The sequence below is a fragment of the Harpia harpyja genome, chromosome 9 (assembly GCF_026419915.1).
Source record: "Harpia harpyja isolate bHarHar1 chromosome 9, bHarHar1 primary haplotype, whole genome shotgun sequence".
Classification (NCBI taxonomy): Eukaryota; Metazoa; Chordata; class Aves; order Accipitriformes; family Accipitridae; genus Harpia; species Harpia harpyja.
In genome coordinates, this window is record NC_068948.1 from 4,647,696 (window position 1) to 4,668,700 (window position 21,005).

At 38.6% G+C, this 21,005-nt stretch overlaps 1 protein-coding gene across 1 annotated transcript in view; it reads right to left on the bottom strand.

The window, feature by feature from the left end:
- Positions 1 to 245: 245 nt before the first annotated feature.
- Positions 246 to 21,005, bottom strand: part of CDH13 (cadherin 13) — a 541,021-nt gene continuing 520,261 nt past the window's right edge. Inside the window, exon 14 of the mRNA XM_052797009.1 lies at positions 246 to 365. Within this exon, the coding sequence (XP_052652969.1) occupies positions 364 to 365 (2 nt within the window). The 3' untranslated portion in view covers positions 246 to 363. The remainder of the gene's footprint in view (positions 366 to 21,005) is intronic.

Here is a 21,005-nt window from a genome sequence, read left to right on the forward strand (position 1 = left end):
TAAAGAAATTGGAATAAACATACAGAAAACACTGCTTCTGCAAGAGGATTCAAAGAAACATTGTTAGGTTTTAAAATGTACTTAACAGTTGCATCATATTACATTAAGGGGAGCAAAAGCAGTATCCGTCTCACAACAATAGATGAATAAAATGAAGACGTCAGTTCTCCGGCTTTCGAATGCTCTAACAGCAAAATAATTGCAAGTTTGGAAGAAATTTGAGCATGTTAGCTATGTACCATCACCAGCTGCAGGCATTGGTACTGAGACACCAAGCGAAGCTTTGAAGCAGATGGGCTTTTTGCTGGGCATCTCCAATTTCAAAGCCAGAGAGATAGGAACAAAGAATTTTGTCTTGAAGTTTTCTAGAAAGTAAACACAGACCATAGCTGTTATCTTAAAAACCATACACCTGTCAATATGCATAAATGCTTAGTGGAAAGAGGATGTTTTCCCATCAAAATTGTGCACAGTGATGTAACAAAAAGAAACATGGAGGATGGCGGAGTTTTCCAGGTGTGAGCTATTAGTGTGGATTATCTAAATTGCTGTTAGTGCAGGGCCCAACAAGGTTATTCAGCGGGCTGTGGTAAACTCTGGGGTCAGCCTGGCAGAAGCATGAGGTAACTCTTTGCTACTTTTGGGAGACACCAGAGGAGCTTTCCTTTACTCCAGAACACTATACTGAAAAATCAAAGTCTTCTGAAAAGCATTATCTGCCTGATAATCTTGCCCAAACACAAGACATTGGGCTACGCATTGAAAAAGGGCAGTAAAATTTAGTGCTTTCTTTTTTTAGTGAAGGAGACAAACAGAACAGTGAGGAGGTATGATGACAAGCATATTATTGGACAGATTAGATTAGATGAGGTAACTGGCATGAGGCCTCTCAAGATATTCAAGGAAATCAAGAGCCACAAATATTTCAGATGTTTTTCAATCTCGTTTTACAGCATTGATGTTGGTTTCTTTTGTCCCTTGAATTGTAACTTAGCTATGATTATTTTTGTACCTCGCATGTAATTGTGTCTGGTTTGGCTGTGATAACGCTTAGGTTTTCCTGCCCTTCTATCTTCCCACTGGCTGAGTGGCAGGGCAGCTATTATTTACACCAGCAGAATTGGGGTCTGGTTCACTTGTGATTCCCAGCTAGGTAGATAATATTCCAACTGGTATCCTTAAGGGTATAGCGTTTGGTGGCCAACATTAACACAAGAGGTTAGATGGTACATTGAAGTCTCTCCACAAAGTATATAGACAATGCTAAAGAGATTTCCCACATTGCAGTGGGTGGTAATGGATGCAGAAAGCAATGATCTAATATTTTGCAGTGGTAGGATGCATTTCTTCTGGAAATATTTTTGCTATAGCCATCAATAAGCTGGGCAGCTAGTCTAATATAGTCAACAGTAAGAAACTGGCCACTGCAAAGGGCAGTTTGTCCTATCCTAAAATAAATTAGATGAAGTGACTCACACTGACTGCAAAGGCAGGCTAGATAATTAGCTTAGATTCAACTCTTGGTTTTTAGTTGTCTGAAGTTAAGCTGGGCTGAAAGCCTCTCAGATATTTTTCTGCAAGGGAACAGAGGCATAGAAAAGCTTCTAACAACAGCTCTCCATTTATTATCCACGTTCACTGGAAAACAGTGCTAACACATTGAGCAAGTTGTGAGATTCTGTGGCTTAAGTGTTTAAGTGCTGGCAGGTAAATGCTAAAAATACCATTTCTGCCTGCAATTATACATCCTTCAATAAATGAAACCAGACTAATGCACGCATCAACATGTGTAAAATGTGTAACTGTAGGGGATAATAGCATGCATAGTAAGTTATGTGGCCAAATGTAGAAATAAGTAAGCAGTCACCTTGGTCCCTCCAGACGCAACAGTTCGTCCTTTTTCAAGGCCTTGCAGAATTTTGGAGGTAGAGACCAGACTGCTGGCAGTGGTGCTTACCCTCTGTCAGGCTAGAATTTTAACCACTCTTGTTTGCAGCATCTCCAAATTAGATGCATTTTACCTCATTAATCACTGCTAGGAAATACCACGTTTTATTCACCCTGAACCCAGAGTCTGATCCCCATCGTTAACTGCCATCTGCTACTTTGTGATAAAGTTATCCTCAGGCTTCCCCTATCTGAGTCAGGTAAGAATGTCAAAATGGCATTATTAAAATTGGAAAGACTGTTTTGTCATTAGCATGCCTACAATAAGAGACTGTATGTAAAATTAGGTGGGTTAGGCTGTTTGCAATCTGCAGTTCGGTTTTGTTAGTCAGAGACTGCAGTGACAGACGCCCCTGACTTTCAGTCTTTTGCAGACCTGTTGCTGAGGCCAAATCCATGTATAGAACTGCCAGGAAGGGTGACACTAGGCCTTGTAGTCTCAGATCTAGACAGACAAAACAAACCAAAGAGGCTGGTAGCACCGTGCTGTGTATCCTTGTAGCCTATTATATACGGTGTTATCATTGGTAGTGACAGATCATATGCCACATTGCTTCATTTCAGCCCAAGGAATTTTCTTGACTCCTCTTGCCTTAGCTGCAGAGTAGTTGGGTAGCTAAGACTAGTAACAAAAAAAAAAAAGGTTATGTGGTTATTGCTTAATGATGGGTCTCGTTCACTAACCTTCATCCTTGCAGTTATTTGGACTTGTTTCATTGAATTTTGCGATCTAATGCCTACCTACAGCATATCTGGTAATGTTGAGTGATAAATACGTGGCAAAAGCCTAGCAAAGAGCCTCCACTGAGCAAAAAATTGTAGTATAACGTGAAATTGCTGACCATCAGGAAAGAAAAATGTTGACAGGCAACAAAATAAAAATTACCATAAGCCAACCCCAAAGCAGCACCATCGACACTGATCTCCTGGCAGGAGCGTGGAGTGCTACCAGCATGCCTCAACCCCAAATTCTTCCCTGAGGCATGCATGGCTAACAGCACCAGGAAACCATGGGTGGTGGCCCGTCGGGGAGAGAAACCTCAAATAATAGGGACAGATATTAGGTATCATAGTCTCTATAGTACAGTTTTAATTGCATTATTAATTCTTTGTCCTTTAATCAAACAACTTGTTTTGTTGTGCAGGTGACATTTTAACTGGGCTAGTAATGTCTTTTGCTTGATTTTATTTGGAGTAGCAATAAATTCTTGCATTCTTGTATGAGCTGGTTTTCCTTTTTGCCTATGGAAAGTTTTTGAATATAACAGCTAGGAGGGCCTTCCTGAGTCCTTTTTTAACATCTCCTGCTACTGCAAACATGTACCGTCTCTTTTTAATAAGCTTGCACAATCTCACCTAGAAGTAGTTAGGGTTTATGAGGTTTTTCTGAGCATCTTAGTAAAGAGAGGTTATATTTTCTTTTTTTTTTTTTTTTTTTTTTTTTTCCAAAATGTTCTTTTGTAACCATGAGCTGTCTTCTGACAGGAGTGGGATACAGCTTGTCCCTGAAAGGCCTGAGTATGTCCACCGAGCTTCTGAGGTCTCTCCTCAGTTGTCGGAAGTTAGGCACCAACATATGTGGCAGGATCAGGTCCCTGGGCAAGGTAAGTGAACACGTGTAGTGAGTCTGCGCAGTGCTTTGAGGGTTTAGCATCGATGCTCTCTTGCAGCTATGCCTCCTGAGAGTTAATGAAGATTAGATCTCATCTAGATATATAGCTCCAACACACTGAAACTTCCTTGATAAATCTTAGGATAGACTTTAGTGCGGAATTACAGTGTAGGTCTCCAGCCATTAAAAAATGAATTATTGTTACTGACGTAACTTAGCAGCAGAGCACCCTGACAGCAATGGCCTGAGCTAATTCCCCCAAAGATTAGTCTCTGTTCCTGGAAGATAAGTGCTCTAGCCTTGTTTCGTTATGTTGGATTTTTATATAGTACCTTGTGTAGCACTGCACCATTTTCATTTACATGTACTGTACAGGACTGTATCGACAATATCAGAGAAGGTATTATATCACACCTAATTTGGAAAGACTTGGTGAAGGTTATCTCTGCCTGAAGCAAAGATACTACTAGGCTGAATATAAAGCTGTTAGAGTAATTTCTAATGAATAATGTATTAAAAAATTTTACTTCCCCCCCTCTCTGTGCATGAATTGTTTGAGATTTCTTTTAAGAAAAAAGGAACTATTTAATAATGAAACTAGAATAATGTTGAATAATAAGTTAGTTGCAGGTGGCAGATCTGTAGACAGACTTTAGTCTGGTTAGATATTTTAAATACTTAAACTATTAGCTACTATTCTTTGCTGGTAAGTTTTGATTTTTAGGTCATTTATGAGTGAGATGCTACAGGCATCTGGCACTCCAGTTTCAAGCTATTTTGACTGGATGCCCAATCACCTGTTGTTATTTTTCTTCCCAAAATAGCTAAAGGTGATTCATAGGATCTCATGTTTTGTACCCTTTACTTTTCAGCTTGAAGATGAAATTTAGTTTTTACCAACAAGCTGAAGTGCTCATTGCTCCGATAACCATTCCCTTTTTATTATTTGTACTTTTTAAAGCTGACAGAACCAAAACACAAAATGGGCAAGAGGTGAATTTTTTCCAGAATATGACCCTTTGTGTATGATGATCTTTGTAACACTCAGCTACCTGTTTACAGGAAGATAAGTACAAGAGGTTCAAAGAGAGAAAATGTCTATGGAGAATATTTGTGAAAGTCCTCAAGAATGCGCTACCTTTGGAGAAATTCAATGACATGTAGGAGTAGTCTCTAACGTTCCTGTTTTTATGGTAAGTCTTTTCTTTATCTTTTCATTATGCCATTTTACCATCAATGATGATGTGGTCACCTGAGGTTTTGGTGTCCTGGCAAGTGACAGCTGTGGACTGACTGGTCAGCCAGATCTCTTTCATGCTTAGGTACAGGCTGAGCTGGGTGGCATTGAATCTGCAAGGCAACACGTTCCCTTTCCAGAATTCTGTTCTCTGGAAATGTTTTAGATTCTCTGAATTTCTTTTTGAGGAAAAAATAATAAAAAATAAAAAAGAGAGAAAAGAACTTCATCTGTGAAAAGGGAGAAGCTTATCTCTGCTCATTATTTTGTCAAGCTTGTTCAGATGTAACAACCTCATTGATAGCAAGTTGCTGTAATTTTCTTGAGGAAAGCCAGGAAGGTAACTGCCTTCAAAGAAGTAAGTAAATATATTTTTGTGATATCTTCCAATTCTAGTAGTCTCACCTGTGTTTCATTAGTGGCAGTTTCACAGCAGTCTTTCCTCCTTTACGTTGTTCTTTTTTTCTTTTTTAAAAAAAGCAAATTCAAAATTGCTAATGGCACCTCTCCTTGGATGTGTGTGGTATATTTCATAAAGATGAGGTAGATTCAATTAACATAATATGCAGACAAAGCCATAATGTTTGAGCCCCACGCACACAGGGGATGCATGCTAAAACTTCTGGTGTTTTTTTAATAAACAGAAAGGCGAATCATTTGTGCAGGGCTGATATCAAAAGAGAAGGACTTAATGCACAATTTAATTGAACATTTGTTCTTAACTTTACTCAGGGACATTTGACATGACATTCTTACCATATTTGGCAGGAAATCCCACTGATTTCACAGATGCAACCAGTTGCGTGTATCCAGAACTAGATGGTTTAGGGAGATAGTGGAAGATGATTGCATATTGTACAATCTCCCAGGCTCTCAGGGGCAATTAGAAATGCAAACCTGTTACCCTGGTAACTGCAAAATTTGACAGGACTTGAAACCTCTGATCTCTTTGGGTAAGGCAGCAGCATTTATAAATTTTCCTCGTTCACCTTACTATAGTTGTAATGTTGAATCGCATCAGATAGCTTCTTTTCTGCTGAAAAGACCTCATATTACTGTAGAGCTAATATATAACAGCAATTGTACAGAATAGAGGTTCCAAAATTTCACTCCATGGACCATCGATGAACTGTTGAGTGCCAACTGGCTGCAAGATGGTGGTTCACTCCCTGCATTTCCAGCTGTTGATATTTCACCAAAAGGCAGCTAAATACATTGTATGTTCTCCTAATAGCTCCAGAGAAAAATAAAACCAATGGCAAACATCTAAACTGCTAATACCAAGCTTGTTCTCTCATAGGTTTTCTCTTCCCCATCCTCTCTTTTGTTGTGGTCACACACTCTCAATTTTATTGAATTTGGAGGCTTGGCTGCACTCGACCACAATAAAGTCATCTTTGCATAGCTGCATATTTTTGTTGTAAAATTGGAAGTGGGGAATTCTGCCTTGGATGGAGCTGGATTCTCTCTGGAATTCAACACTGCTGAGATTAATACCAAAGAACCTGTTTTAGTTCTGGTGTCTGTATTTTTTCTTTAGGTTTATGGCAGGTTTAGAGACAGCAGCAGAAAAAAAGAGTCCCTAAAATGATTTTTGAGGACTGGAGAGAAATAAAGGCGCTAAGTAACATGTAAAGATGACTGACAACGAACTCAGTTACTACGTAGATATAATTTAGTGGGGGAAAAGCACAGCAGGTACAAAAAGGTGCTTTTGCTAAGAAAAGAGATAACAGGAACTAAGTTCTATTTAAACACAGAGAAATTGGGTGTAAAATAAAAAAAATTAACCATAAGACAACCACTGTGCATAGGGAAGCGCTAGGTTCCCTGTCTTTTTGAACCGTTCAAGGAAATCTGAATTTCCTTTTTTGTGGATGGTTGACTTTAGTTATTTAAGTCAATACAGGAGTGATATTACAGGGGTTTTCTTATAAAAAGATCTGACAAGATGAATTTATATTCAAAACCTTAGTATGAAAATGTACTTCGCTCTTCCTCTATTTAAAAAAAAAAAAAAATTATTCCCAGTTAATACTCAACATTGCTGTAATATTTTTATACAGTTGATTGGCCTACTTTAGAGTATATTTTTATGAGGCTGATATGGAAGAGTTCACTGAAGAAATTGAAATGTTGACTTTTTTGCATATCCCTGAGCTTGAAAAGGGCCTGTGTTCTCTTTGCTTCCTTGAAGTGGCTCCTGTATTAGGAAGCAGTTTCTTAAACATCAGCTAACCTCTGAATATCCTAGGTGAGATTTGAGAAATGTCAGAATCATTCACCACCACTTAACTAGAGTCTATCTCAGATTGTTAGTCTTGGCTTACCCTCCAATAACTATTAAAAACTCAGCCAGCCATAAAACACTTATTCTCCTAATTAGTGTTTTGGATTTTACTCATCCTCTTTTCCTTTCAACTTTCAGCAAGTTTGGCATTTGCGCCCAGCACTGGTTCATAGCATTAGGAATAAATGCTTCTATGCAGGGAACTGCCCTATTGCCTAATTTTTCCTCCCTGATGGGGAAAGTATTGCCTCCAAACTAAGGTGCCAGTTATGTCATTGGCTCTGTGATACAGCTGCTGACTTCACTTACTCTTCTTAATAACTAGCGCTAACTAATGACTTGGCTGCTATTAAGCTCTGGCTGGCATTAAATGGCAAACTCAGTGAAATGGCTCCACATGCCTGCAGCTATCTAAACCCCTGTAATCTTAAAACTAGATTATACTTTTATCTTCAGAAAGAATTTTCATGTAATGACGTTTTTTCTTCTTGCAGATGTCAGTGAAAGAGCTGAAGGATTTCATCCCAGCTGCATCATGGTTTCGTTTACTCTTCAGAAAAATACACTTTGGGGATTTAATCTAGTAGCTTTTTCCAGAAGCATCAAGCTTTCTTGTATATAGATTCAGAGATGGAAAATTCTGTTTTAAGGTTTGGTTTTGGTTTTTTTTGTTTTTGTTTTTTTTCATTTGGGGTTCTGTGCTTGTGGTATATCAGCTAAGTAGTTTTTAGGCAAATTAATCTTCAAGTGACAGTAGGAGGTGGGAAGTTAATTCTCACTCATTCCTTGTTTCTTTATGACTATCTAATTATTCATGAATGTTGTAGGGGTTATGTTCTAGAAAGGCAACTCAGCATGGGGTTAAGCAGTGCCCAAACAGAGGAAGAAGGGTAAAAAATCTACATATTTGACAGGCATACAGCTGCTTTGAGATTGTCATTCTCCAATTTTCATTTCTGTCCTGTTGGTGTTGTGAATTATTAATCAAACAATGATTACCTGTACAATCCTCTGAATTTCCAAAGAGCTTTATTAATATGAACTAAGACACCTGTCATGTGCTCAAGAGAAGTTATGATCTCGGAGCCAAATTTTTCCTTGCATTATGCTTATGCAACTTGCTTATGAATCAAGAAGTTCAGCGTGCAGGAAGAAGCATAATTTTGTTGTGAATTAAATAGGACAAGGAAAGACTTGTGATACAGGTTGGGATAAGGCCTTTAGAGAACAGAGGAAGAAATGCTGGCTCAGGTGGTCATAAAGAATCTGTACAATGCAGAAAAAAAGTGAAAAGAAAATTCTGCAGGTACCATGGTTTAAAGGACAAAACTGAAAGTGCATAAAAATAAGAAGGAAAGAATTTAAAATAAAGTCTTGGGAAGAGCTAGGAGGTATAGAAAAAGTTGGGGAAGAAATAAAGTAAATGAGGCAAAAAAATCATCAAGTCTTACAAAAGTACAGTTGAATTTCAGGGATATCTAATACAAGAAGTAAACATTTGTGGAGGATAAGTGATGTCATCAGATCATGAAAAAAGGAAGACAGGCTTAGCTGAAAAGTCTGAAGGCTCTCTGGAAAGAAGAAAGATGAAGCCAGGCAGGTAGGATTGGGAAAGGTTTGCATTATTTTATCTTTTTCATTTGCAGTTGCTAGAGTTGTATTTGATCTGCGAGGAGTAGGGATGGTCAAATGTGTGCAGCGACTAGCAGAAATAAGGCCCACAACAACACAGGTTCAATATTTACAGTCAGAATGGGGAGGGGAGAAATGCCTCAATATAAAATAACATTTCCCCCAAAGGTAACAGTAAAATAACCTTACTAATTTAGGCAAAAATGTGTGATGTATTTGGTTTCTTTGAACTTTTCCAGAGAAATTTTTGACTTTTCTAAAACCCAAATGTATTTTTTAAATTTTGTTCCACTTCAACCCTGGAGTTCTTCAACACTGAAAGAGCAAATGTAAAAAATGTTTTCCCCTCTCTTCTTCCCTTTTGACCTTTTTGGAGAAGAAAAGGAATCTGTGGCCAGTGGTGAGACACCAAAGAGATGAGATGTGTAAGAAAGAGACACCAAGGTTAGCAAAAGGATCTAAAACTCAAAAACCAGCTTTTATCTGAATGCAAACCAGAACAGAGCAACATTTGAAACAGAGAAAACTCAGCAAGACAGATTGAAATGACAGATCTCTCACCATTTTCATGCAGGGCCCTTGAGGTCTTTCTCAGTCCAATAAATTTGAATGCATTTCTTGTTTGCAGCATGTTCTACTTTAAGTCCCTCCGGGACATGGCGCTTTCTTCTTTCCATCACTTCTAAAGCTTGACTCTGCATCTGCTCCCTACCAAGATCAACAGACCTGCGTTGCAGGTTTCTTGTTTTCTGCCTGTTTTTTCCACCTTTTACTCTAGCATCTGCATTGATTTCTGCGCTTTCAGTTGCTTTACAAGACATAACAACTTCTATTTGTGCCAGAGGGTCTCACCTCGGCCTGGGCCACATGGATGTAAATACAAAGCCTTCCTTCCATCTGCCCCCACGGCAGCCTTTTTAGCAGAACATAGCATACAAACCAAACAGATGCCATCCATCTTAGAAACATTTCCCCTTCCACTACCTCCCACTTCCCTCCTGCCCTCACTTTTTACACTACTATGAAAGAAGTTAGAATATTTTGTTAAGGGGGGGGGAAGGACCCAATTAATAAAACTTTCCATTCTTGCTTGGTCAAAAAGCCACTGTTCATTAAATGATTTATACTGTGATAGTTTTGAAGCTGGTTTTAACTGTAAAGATACTGAAGAATAGCCATGTACTGATCACTGTAAAGAAGCAGATGAGTTTGCCCATCTTGGTTTCAAACAAAGGATGGAGGCATTAACAACATATTTGGCTGTTGGTTCAGAGAACAGAGAAGACAACTGGATTTTCAGTGATGACAGAAGAAAAGTTGAGGATCCAGACACAGGAGCTAGTATTAACTAAAATAGGTGAGGAGGTAATTAGCCTTCAAACTTGTCAATGTTTCTAAGAACTGTAGATAAGACTACAGAAACAGAACAATAAGTGCTACCTTTCTCTGTGTAATTTTATTACGATCCATCCCAGGCAGAATTTAGTTTTCAAATGGTGTGTATCCAGCCAATTTCACTACATCCTCCTCCTCTTGTTAAAATCAAAGCAATATAGCTTTCTCAAAAAAAAGAAGCATAATATCTTGATGATTTCTTAAGAGATCTCTTTTCACAGTTATAGGTATGTTAGAAAGGAAATTGATGTATCTTCCTTTCTTCTTTGCGTGTTCTTGGTACCACAAGCTGTGCACAGCATGCTTTCAATTAATTTAAACTAACTTTCCATCTGCTCCAACAAATGTAGGATTTGAGTGAAAGACAGTATGATGGAGTGACATGAAATACGCTAATAGCAAACACTAATGTGAAAGCCAGTCTTCTGTGGAAAATGTAATATCCATAGTGCACTCTTTCTACTCCATATTAAAGGCTCACTTTAGTGAAAAATGATTATTGTTTTCAATATTTGCCTAATCAAGATGGGAAACGAAAGCTGTAGAGATGGAGATAGAGATTTACATTTTACAGAGCATGGTAATGCGAAGAACAGGATGTATCAGATCGATTCCTTTTTAATTGCCACTTTCATCAAGCTTTATGTTATAGAATTATTTCGTTATGTTTCTACACTTAAAACAAAAGAACACAAATGTTGAATACGATTAGAACTTGGAAGGCTTTGGCTTTTTTATCAGTTTGATCAGAATACTGTGTATTTTGCAAATACTCTATTTTTCCCCAACAAATTAATGTTCCCACAAAGGTATTTAAATTACAAAAGCCAAGTCCACAGCGAACCAGCTACAATGGCTACATTCAAGTAATGAAACAGACTAAATTATAGTAACTATGTACAACAAAAGCCTCTTGCCACTAAATGTATGCACTTTACAGACATTACTGTAGTCCTTTGTGTGTGGGTTTTGGTGGGGGGTTTTTGTGTTCTTGGGGTTTTTTGGGGGGGCGAGGTTTGGGGTTTTTTTTTTTTTTTTAGTATAAAGTAGGAACCTAACTGTGATTCTGGCACCAGCCTTTCAAGCAATAACTGTTTAAAGCCATGTGGTAATTAAATTCTACCTGCAGCCCAGTCTTGTTCCCAATTGAACCCTTGAGAATATGGTTATGGCCTTTTTCCCCAATTTAAATTAGCATGTGAATTTGCAAAGTGGAATTTATTTTGGACCCTGGTTCCTCCTCCCCATATTTCTTCTATTAAGTACTGTACTTTTAAGCCTGGTTTGACCACTTCAACTGATCAAATAAATGCAAATCAAAATTCTAGACTTGGTGAGATGCACAGGGAAGCCTGGTGGCAGCATTACTGTGAACAATAACAAATAAAATATTATAAGCTTATTCTTGATAATTTGTACCTCAAACTCAATGCCACTTGCACTTAAAAGTAGAGTTCCATAGAGGATAATTCTCCATAATCTTGTGCAGATCCATGGAAAGTGATGTCATATTTTCATGATAATTATATACCCGAGTCCAAACTTGCAAGTAAAGCCAGATACTTCTCAACTGCTGCAGTCTGTACTGCAGTCTATGGCTGCCACCTCTTTCTAGGTTAAAATTCCTCAAGTACTGACAGTTTTTTGGTTTGTGGGGATTTTTTTTGTTTGTTTGGTTGGGTTTTTTTAAGACACGCCTGGAAGTCCTTCATTCTTGGCAAGGCTGAGCGAAAGCTGAATTGCAGGTGTCCTCATAACCTACCTATAGATCAAACAGTATAAAAGTTACCCAGTGGATGTAGGAGAGGGTCCTTCAAAGTAAGAAAATAAACACTGCATTTCTTTCTTTCCCTGGGACTATATAAGCATTTAGCACCTAATGTCTAGCATTTCACAGCAGTGCGCCCTCATCACCCATTTATGGAAATTTTGGGGGAGACATTGCTTGCCGGAGCTGTTCCATTCCATTCTGCAGAAAAGAATTAAAGATTTCCCAGGGCACGATATGTGAGTAGAAGCTGTTTAACTTCCTTTAGTTTCTTTTTAGTTTGCCACCAACAGACCCAACCAAAGAGAAGTGTGTTGATCAGATAGCTACTTTTCTTCGTTGGATATGCTTTAGATGTAGCAATGGTTTCAAAGATAGAAGGATATGAGACAGGAAAGGTTTATAATACTTTTATCTGACCAGCTGAGATAGGTGAGTAAGAAAAAAATGGTCATTCTTTTGGACATACAGTAAAATCATTCTTCATTGATATTTAGCAAGGGTCCTGTGTGTCCAAAAGCTTGTCTGTTTTCCCAATTATGTCATATGGTCTAATAAAAAGCATTAACTTTCCCTACAGACCTTTCCTCCTTACTATTCCACAGGACATTTATACACCTACAGCAGATAATGTCCTCAGGAATTTATATGCTCAACCTGAAACCCTTGTAAGAGATGTAATTAGACAGGCTTAATTAGAGCTGGCATGACAAAATATATGTCAGTAAACCTGCACAATTCTGCCCAGAAAGGCATTTTCAAAGGGCTCTGACTGCTGTGTTAGTCATGCTCATTTTTCAGGTAGCTTATACAACAGTATAATATTTAACCACCATTAAATGTTTTTCTTGTTGGGACTGTTTCATGTGTAACTCAGCCATTTAATCAATCTATCTCATTCATTGTTAGATTACAACTGGTGTGACTGCAGAGAAGTGAGGAGAAAGGAGAAAATGAGATGCTCCATTAGAAAACACCATCCGGAAGTGACAGATTAAGCTATTTGAAATGAAGGCAATCATGAATGATTTTGGGGATGTTTTACTTTGCGCGTAAATTGGATCATTGGCTGAAAAATAATCACTCGGTCCATCAAAGATATAACCCAGAAATGAGGTGGAGATAGAAGTTAACAGAGGATGAGTAATAGAGGTAAGAGATCAAGCATGCAGCAAGGCAGGGATGATAATACAAGTTATTTAACACAGGAAACAATGGTAACTAATGGTAATTAGCAGTAAAGCAAACACATTTTCCCCTCATAAATCTGGTGTTGGTGTCAGTGTGACTTGACTGAATTCAGATTCAGGAGGGAACGTGGATCTGAAATGCTAAGAAGAAAGCAGGAAAGAATTATTAGAGTATCACTTGTTAGGGAAGGGGGGGGAAGTCCAAGAAGATTAGGGGAAGAAAAATCAGAGAGGAATGTATCAGGAAAAATGTGCAGTCTACCGGTATATGTGTTTCTAGGTCTTTCCTATGCCCAGCAGAATAAAAGTCCCTTATGAATATAACTCTAAAGATCAAGCTATATATTTTTAGTCCGTAGATTCCAAATTACACATTGATAGTCATTATTGAAGGAAAGATGTCTCTGTTCTAGGACTAATTGCACTCCCAAATACAATGCCTTACATCTCTTACAAGATGAAAATCATGTCCTCAAAACTATTCCTGGTTTATTATATGTGTCAGCCAGAATTTCTTATCATGTTATACACAATGTGGTATCTGCAGACATTCACTGTAACATGTGGGTAAGCGTTAAGTTGACAGAGATGAAGCAGTATTTTATTAAAAAATCTCCCTCTTAGAAGCACAGGAAAAAAGATTTCTTCTCTCTCGAATATGAACATGTATGCCTGTACGTGCAACGGCTATACCTAAGGCCTGACATCAGCAGAGGAGAACTCTTCTAGATTATCCTCATGTTTCATAGCCATAACAGCTCCCTGCTGAACGTTGTTTCTAGCTGTGATGGAAGACAGACTTTACTTAAGTGCGGTTTCAGCATTTCTTGCATTGTTAATGCAATGATACAGTTTTTCTCTGGAATAGGAGAAAACATCCTGAGTAATAGCTCAGATGTTACTTTCAATTGTATTTTGGGGCATGATAAAGAATAACATATATTTATAATTTAACCTGCCTGTTTATAAGGCAAATTACCTGGATCCATTATCTGGCTTTTCTGCTTGTTTCTTAGAAGCCTAATTTGAAATAAACCATACATATATGGTGTATATACGTTTATATATGGGGTGTGTGTGCATACCTGTCAATTATTATTTGAGCAATCTCTGTAAGTGGAAAATATTTTCAGACACAAATTATTCTGTGTAGCATACAAGAGACAATAATTCAGCTATCAAGAATTCAATATTATTCACTCAGTCATGTGGTGGCAAATTATCTCTCTCACCTCCCCATCCTTAGGAATGCTCATAACTTGAAATAATTTTGTGTCCCAGTCCTGAATGATAGGATTTAAGATTAAGTACAGCTGTTTGTGACTAGAAAGACATGTCAATCTTGAAGCTTCTAGATTCAATTCAGAAGTTAAATTTGTCTAGTATTATCATAAAATGGAAATACACCATCCTACTGTCAAAGTAGTTAAATATTCAGGAGTAAGACTATGGCTAATAGGACATTAATCATTAACCATTATTCAGAGACAGTTTGGATTAGGCTGGAGGAATTCTAAAAAGTATAAATGAGCTCTGAAAAAGCCAGCTGAGTTTGGGTGGCAAAGCTATCAAGTGGACAGGAAGAAAAAACTAATCCGTAGCTAGAGAAGACTTGCACAAGTGACAAACCCATGGACTATAATGAATGAACAACCCTCTGGCTGACTGATTTACTCGGCTGTTAATAAAGAGTTCGCTCTCTAGACTTGTCCACCGTTGCAGCACACCACCGGTCTCCTGGGAGTCATTCATTGACAGACTTTGGTCTGTCCTTACGGGAGCAGGCTGGAGAGGCCACTGTATTTCAGCATAATTCCTTCTTCTGTTTGAGAATGCCTTCTTGAACGGCTTCTTACAGGGAGAATACACTGCCTTACAAGATGATTGCAGGGGCTGCACGGATTTTGTGAAGGTATATATAAAAGCACTCAAATCACAGACCTTGCGTCAGCTCCTGATGAGTGCATGGAACTTCTCCAGAGTAGGAGAGAGAGTTGTTCTGCATTAATGCAATCCAGAAAATGTGTTCCTTCAGAGCTGCCATAGTGTATATAGGAATAAGAGCTGGGTTGGGTTTTTTTTAGGGCTGCACATCGTTCCTGGGCCACTAAATGAATATAGATGTCTTTTAGTTTTATAGTAGGCTATTGATAATACAAATTTATTTATAATGCAGGTAATGGTTTAAAACATGTAACACTCTAAATACTTTTAGATGTTAAGTTTTAGCTTCACAGACTAAAAATATTGACTATAATTATTAAATGTTTAAGGTATTCCACTCTTACAAGAAAGGCTTGTACTATTTACCACTTTCTTTGTTCAGTTTAATTTCGTGGCTGGTTTTTTTGTTGTTGTTGTTGAAAAGCAAATCTTTCTTACATGATTATAATACCTTAGAGGCTTATATAAATTGTCATCTCAATTCACATTCAAGGAAACCAGAATTGAGGTTTTTCTAGAATCCTTTTAAAATGCTAAGTTATTGTGTACTCCAGTTCTTCATATTCTCATTTTTGTCTTGGTTTGTGATGACTGGTTTTAAATTCGTAAACAGGCTTCCAAGGCTCATGGTAGGTCTTAGATAAGGTGCAAAAATGATGCTAAAATATGCAGTGATAATTGAGTGTCGATTCAAGAACGTGTTCCCCATTGAACAGGTGCCTGTTGTTTCCTGTGAACTTGAGGTTATTGTTAATACACTGTTAACAGGTTCCCAGGAGTTTCCATGCAGTTCATTTCACACTTGGACGTTGCAATATTTGCAACAATTCACGGAGTTCAGAAATGTCCAGGAGACTTTGGCAGGGACAGCCAAGCAAAATGCTAATAAGGAAAACAGAACAGAAGCCTGAGCCAGGATTCAACTGTTGCCAGACTCCATCAGCACTACACAATGTTGACATGAAAAAAAGAGTTCTTTCATCTCTTACAGCCATAAACCAAGGGGGATTTTATTTATTTATTAACGGAGAAATAACAGAATGAAATACAAGGGAAGGGTTGAAAGAAGCCCATTGTGTTAGGCCAGTGACATCTCTCTCAAATGAATGAGTATCTGTGAATGGGTTTTGCTTCATAATACAGCTATATAACATAATGATCTAACAGTCAGATCAGTGTTTGTCATCCTGCAGAGTAATTTACAATTCTACAAAGTGCAAGGAAAATACCAGTGAATCAAAGCTGATCTGATTTATAGCCTTATGCTTTGGTGTAAACGCACCAGTTGTATAAATGCATACAAGGTGTAAAGCAATAGAGAGTCAGCCAATTGGACTTCCAAAACCTTAGGTCAGTCAAACATCAGATGCTAAGAATGTCTCAGACCTTTGCTTTTCTTCTGGTTGGAACAGTAAACAGTACCGTTGTGTTATGTAATGAAAGACTGACCTCCAAAGGGCAGAAACCAGAGTAGGCTGGCTTGTGAAGTTCCCACCGAGATAGATACGTAACAAGACCCAGACTTCTAAGAAAACAGCTCATAAGCACCAACAGCACCATCAAATTTTAGTTTGGCTTTTAATCTGAAGCCCATCCTGCATTTGGGTGTAAACAACTATTTTTAGCAAATCTCTGCAATGGGGCCCTCTGCTACTTAAATGTTTTTGTGATGCTAGTACTATCAAAAGTGAGTGGTAAATTTTCACAGTCTTGACTCATGTGACCTCTTACTTCTAAACAGGTTAACTTTTGGATCGAGTGCTTAAAAAAAAAAAAAAAAAGGCCAGCGGGCTCCTTCAGTGGTGTTTCCTTAGAGATTTGGCATCCTTCTTTCATCTCAATTATAAGAAAGGCAGCAAAGTACTTTTCATGAAAGTCTGGTTTATAACTGGTAAATGTCTTCTGACTCACATGAAATTGGACAGCTTGTAAGAACGGTTCTTGACACAGCGGCCTTTGGTAAGAACAAACTAACGGGGATCTCCCACAGGGAAAAAATGCTACATGACTGAGGAGCTAAGCAGGCTGAGAATTTTATGTTATTAAGTCTTAGGGTATTTCAAATTTATTTGTGTAAAGGAAAGATGTAGAGTGCCAAGAGTGGGCCTCTATAGAAACAAAGTAGAGTTGACTGTGTTATGGGGGGGTAAGTAATATATGAATCTATTCTCTCATTATTATTATTTTTTTTTAAAGAGTGTTTTTCCAGACTTTTGTGAAGACCAACATTAGAAAACACTTTTTCCCCCAGATTTCCTTTGAAACTAAAATGAAAAAATAGAACCCTCAGCAAAACCCTAAAGTAGCAGAAAATCCATCTGCCAGGCTAATGAAGACGACTGGTACAAGTCCGTGCTGCCTACTGTCCCCACTTCCATCTCTTTAAAGGTATTTGAATTGCCCCAATTCCCATATTAATTAGTCTGTAGTACAGTTTAATTTCATTGTACTATTTTTTCCCAATGAACTGAGCTTTTAATGAGTATTCACTCTTTAATAACCAATTAAAAAAAAAAGCCTATTATTTTGTGTGTGATAATGAAACTCGTCACCTTAGCTGCTTATGTTTATATATACACACACATATTTTAATACTTTGATTTGAACAATAAATCTATTACTTCCATGTATCTATCTTTGCTATAAGTGTGTGAGTTATACCTTCACTAAATAACGGCATTTAAATGCACATACTGCCTCCCTCTCTTATTTAGCCTAAGCAGGGCAAGAGACGAAAAAGAGCTGTAGTAGCAAGAGGACTTTTGTTTAAAATTCAAGAAAGAACAAACTGAAGAAATCAAGCCTTGGATTGCATCCACTCAACTTCAGAAGGCAGAGTTGTGTACAGCACACATTTTCATTGGCTTCAGGTACTCAGTGCCCATTTGCTACAGAACAAAGTATACAGTGCCAAGGAACAGAAATTAAGAGTGTGAGAAAGTATTGCAGCTCACAAGTTGTATAAATGATGACAGACAACTACAATTAAAAGTAGGTTTATCATGGAACTGATAAAAGAGTAAGCCCTGATGGCTCTTTAATAAGGTGCCAAGCTAGAGCATCAGTGCAAGAATGATGACTGGATGTCAATGGCACAGAAACCAGATGATGAGAACTGTCTTAATTTGAGTGAGAAAGGGGGGAAAAAAACAACCAAACAAAAAAAACTCCAACCCCTTCCACATAATACTTGTTTCATTCGCTTGGGCAGCTGGTCTGCTCATCTTGTACAAATGCCGACTGGCAGCCCAGCAGTACGTGGGGCCTGACGTGCCCATCAGGACTGGTAAAAGGTATCACGTCTGGCAGGAGTCTGGGGTAGAGTCTGACGATTGCTCAGCTGCCACGTACCCCCAGGGCTACCAGCCCTGGGTCCGGGTGGCCGAGGTGGTGGTCCCTCCTCTGGGAAGGGTTCAGCTCTCAGGCTGGTGTGCCTGCCTGAGGTTCTGGCACGAGGTACCTCTGCACCCCGGCTCTTTGGTCGCCATGCCGAGGTGGCCGCGCTTGCCAGGAGGGTAAGTCTCCAACTGGCTGTGCTGCTAGGATGGTTTTGAACTGGGCCCTCTGACTCTGTATTTCTGTCGTTCCATTGCAGTTCTCCCCCTATCACTGAAACAGAGTGAGAGGAGGGCGCTTTGAGGTCTGATGGGACCAAAGACACGAGAGAACACAGCTTGACGGGTACACATAGGTCAAAATCCTGCAGTCGGCTCTGCCAGTGTGATGGCGAGCAGCTGCACTAAGCCCTTGGCAGGGCTGAGGATATTGGGTTTTTTGCCCAGCTCAAAGAATTTCTCTCTAGAGCCGTTACTGTTTCGACTTCTCTGTGCAGGATCCAAGAGCAAGCCATTTTCATATGGATTAATGCAGTTTTTGCCATTAGTAACAATGGTAAAACTTGCCAGGCACCATGACTGGGCTTTCCAACACTGGTCTAGTTCTTACATGATGTAGCTAATAGTCACAGCTTCCACATGTGAATTTTATTGCACCAAAAAATCTAAATCTTTCCTTTTGACTTACTGTCTCATAACGAGGGTTATTTGAATTCCTACAATATATCGTTTCTACTTTGCTTTATCTGTGGATTCTGTCAGTTCTTTACGATCCCCATATGAATTAAATATCCCCCATCTTGTTCGTTTTTTTTTTTTTTTTTTTTTCCAGCAATCCAGTATATGAAAGGCTGAGTATCTGTTAATTGGGGCACCTGTTCTCTAGAGGTTTTGCTGGTTTTGCTCAATATGAAAGATGATGACAATTAAGTTACCTTGGAGATACAGGAAACATTTCAGTGTGTATTAGCTCAGATGACTTTTAAAAAAAAGAAATAGTTTATAGGTATATAATTATTTTATCAGCTGGGGGAAATTTCAGGTCTTAGGCTTCTGGCTTTTTAGTGATGCCAGTGGGAATTGGGTATTCAAATCCCACCAAAGGCTAACTCCCTTGGTACTAGCCAAGTCAATAATACATGCTGTAACCCCAAGGCAGGTTATAATCCCTGTTTTATGGCTACTTGGAAGGTGTCTTACAGCACCGTTGCTTTACTGCAGCTGATCAAATAGCACAAAGAATGAGACACAGCTGATGTGATTATTTATTTATTTATTTGTGTATAAAGAGGCACTATTTGATTTGCTGTCATTTCCAAGTGCAGACTAGACTTGTTATCTTACCACTGAACCCAGCAGATCAGTTACAGCAGGGGTGAAGTTGGCAAGATAACAGGAATGGCAAAATTAGCCCAGTATAAAACTTGTTCCCAAGTGGCTGCTGGCATGAAGCAAGGTAACAGGTGTAAACAACAATGGACACCTTTATAAAAGCTACAATTTAAAAAACCTGTTAGTGACATGAAGATTTAATCCAGTCCATAAGCACTGTCTACTTATGTTCCATCATCCTTCTGTTAAAAAAATGTGGGGTCAGTTTGAAAAGACAACCCTGTGAGAGTTTTGTTTTGGTTTTTGTTTTTTCTTTAAATGTACCACAAAAAGCTGTTTATGAACATCCCCCTTCCCAAATCAATTACTCCAGTATTGTAACTGTATTTCAGAAAACTGTTTGCAAGCAATTCATTAATTATACGTGTCCAGCTATATTTTATATTCTGATTTTTCAGTATGCATTGCAGGAAACAAGTAAACGCTTTTGCTTTTCTTGTTTTGGACAGTTAATCATAAAAAGTACATCCAGCCACAGCAATGATGGTGAGTATCCCACAATTGCATGTGGAAAACAGTAAGTTGCAAAATGAGTCATAAGTCATAAAATAATGTTGACATGTACTGGACTGGAGTAACTTACTTGCTGCTGTAACTACAGGAGCAGAGAAAGGTCATCAGGCACGGGGAGGTGGATGAGTAGAGTCCGGCCAGAGGTGTGGTGGTTGTGGAAGAGCATCCCAATAGTTTTACAGCAGGAGCAATGACCCTCGCTTTGTTTCTGCAGGTAAGGAGGTTGTACTGAAGCCAGAAGGGACTGTTCTGATTTACTATTGCTGGAGAAAAAACGTAACTGGATTGAACTGTGCAGTTACCAAGTAAGAGTAGACTGCAATCCAGAATGTGTGGTGTTAGATGAGACAGAAGAAGGTTGAAAGGGCAACAGAAAACTTCTACCTGACTAAAACCCATCCAGCGTTTTCTCTCTCTGTTAACATTTCCTTGCTTATGATTTAACTTTGTACTGTTTTAAACACCTCTTTTAAGGTACAAGGCACAGCATTAGTTTAGGACAATGTTCTCAACTGAGACGAAAGGAGGTGACGCTTTTTTGCTGTGGCTTTCAGGTAATGACCTTTTGCCCAATTACACCAGAAGTTTCACGTATGCTCTTTCATCCTCTACTTATTACGGACCACGTTAAAAAGCCCCCTTTAGATTCAAAGTCTGATAAAGCATCAGCAACAGGCAAAAGCTGGAGGTGGGTTTCGGTGAAAGCAAGTTGCTGTGGCTTGTACTCAAACGTTTCCTTCAAGTGCTGCC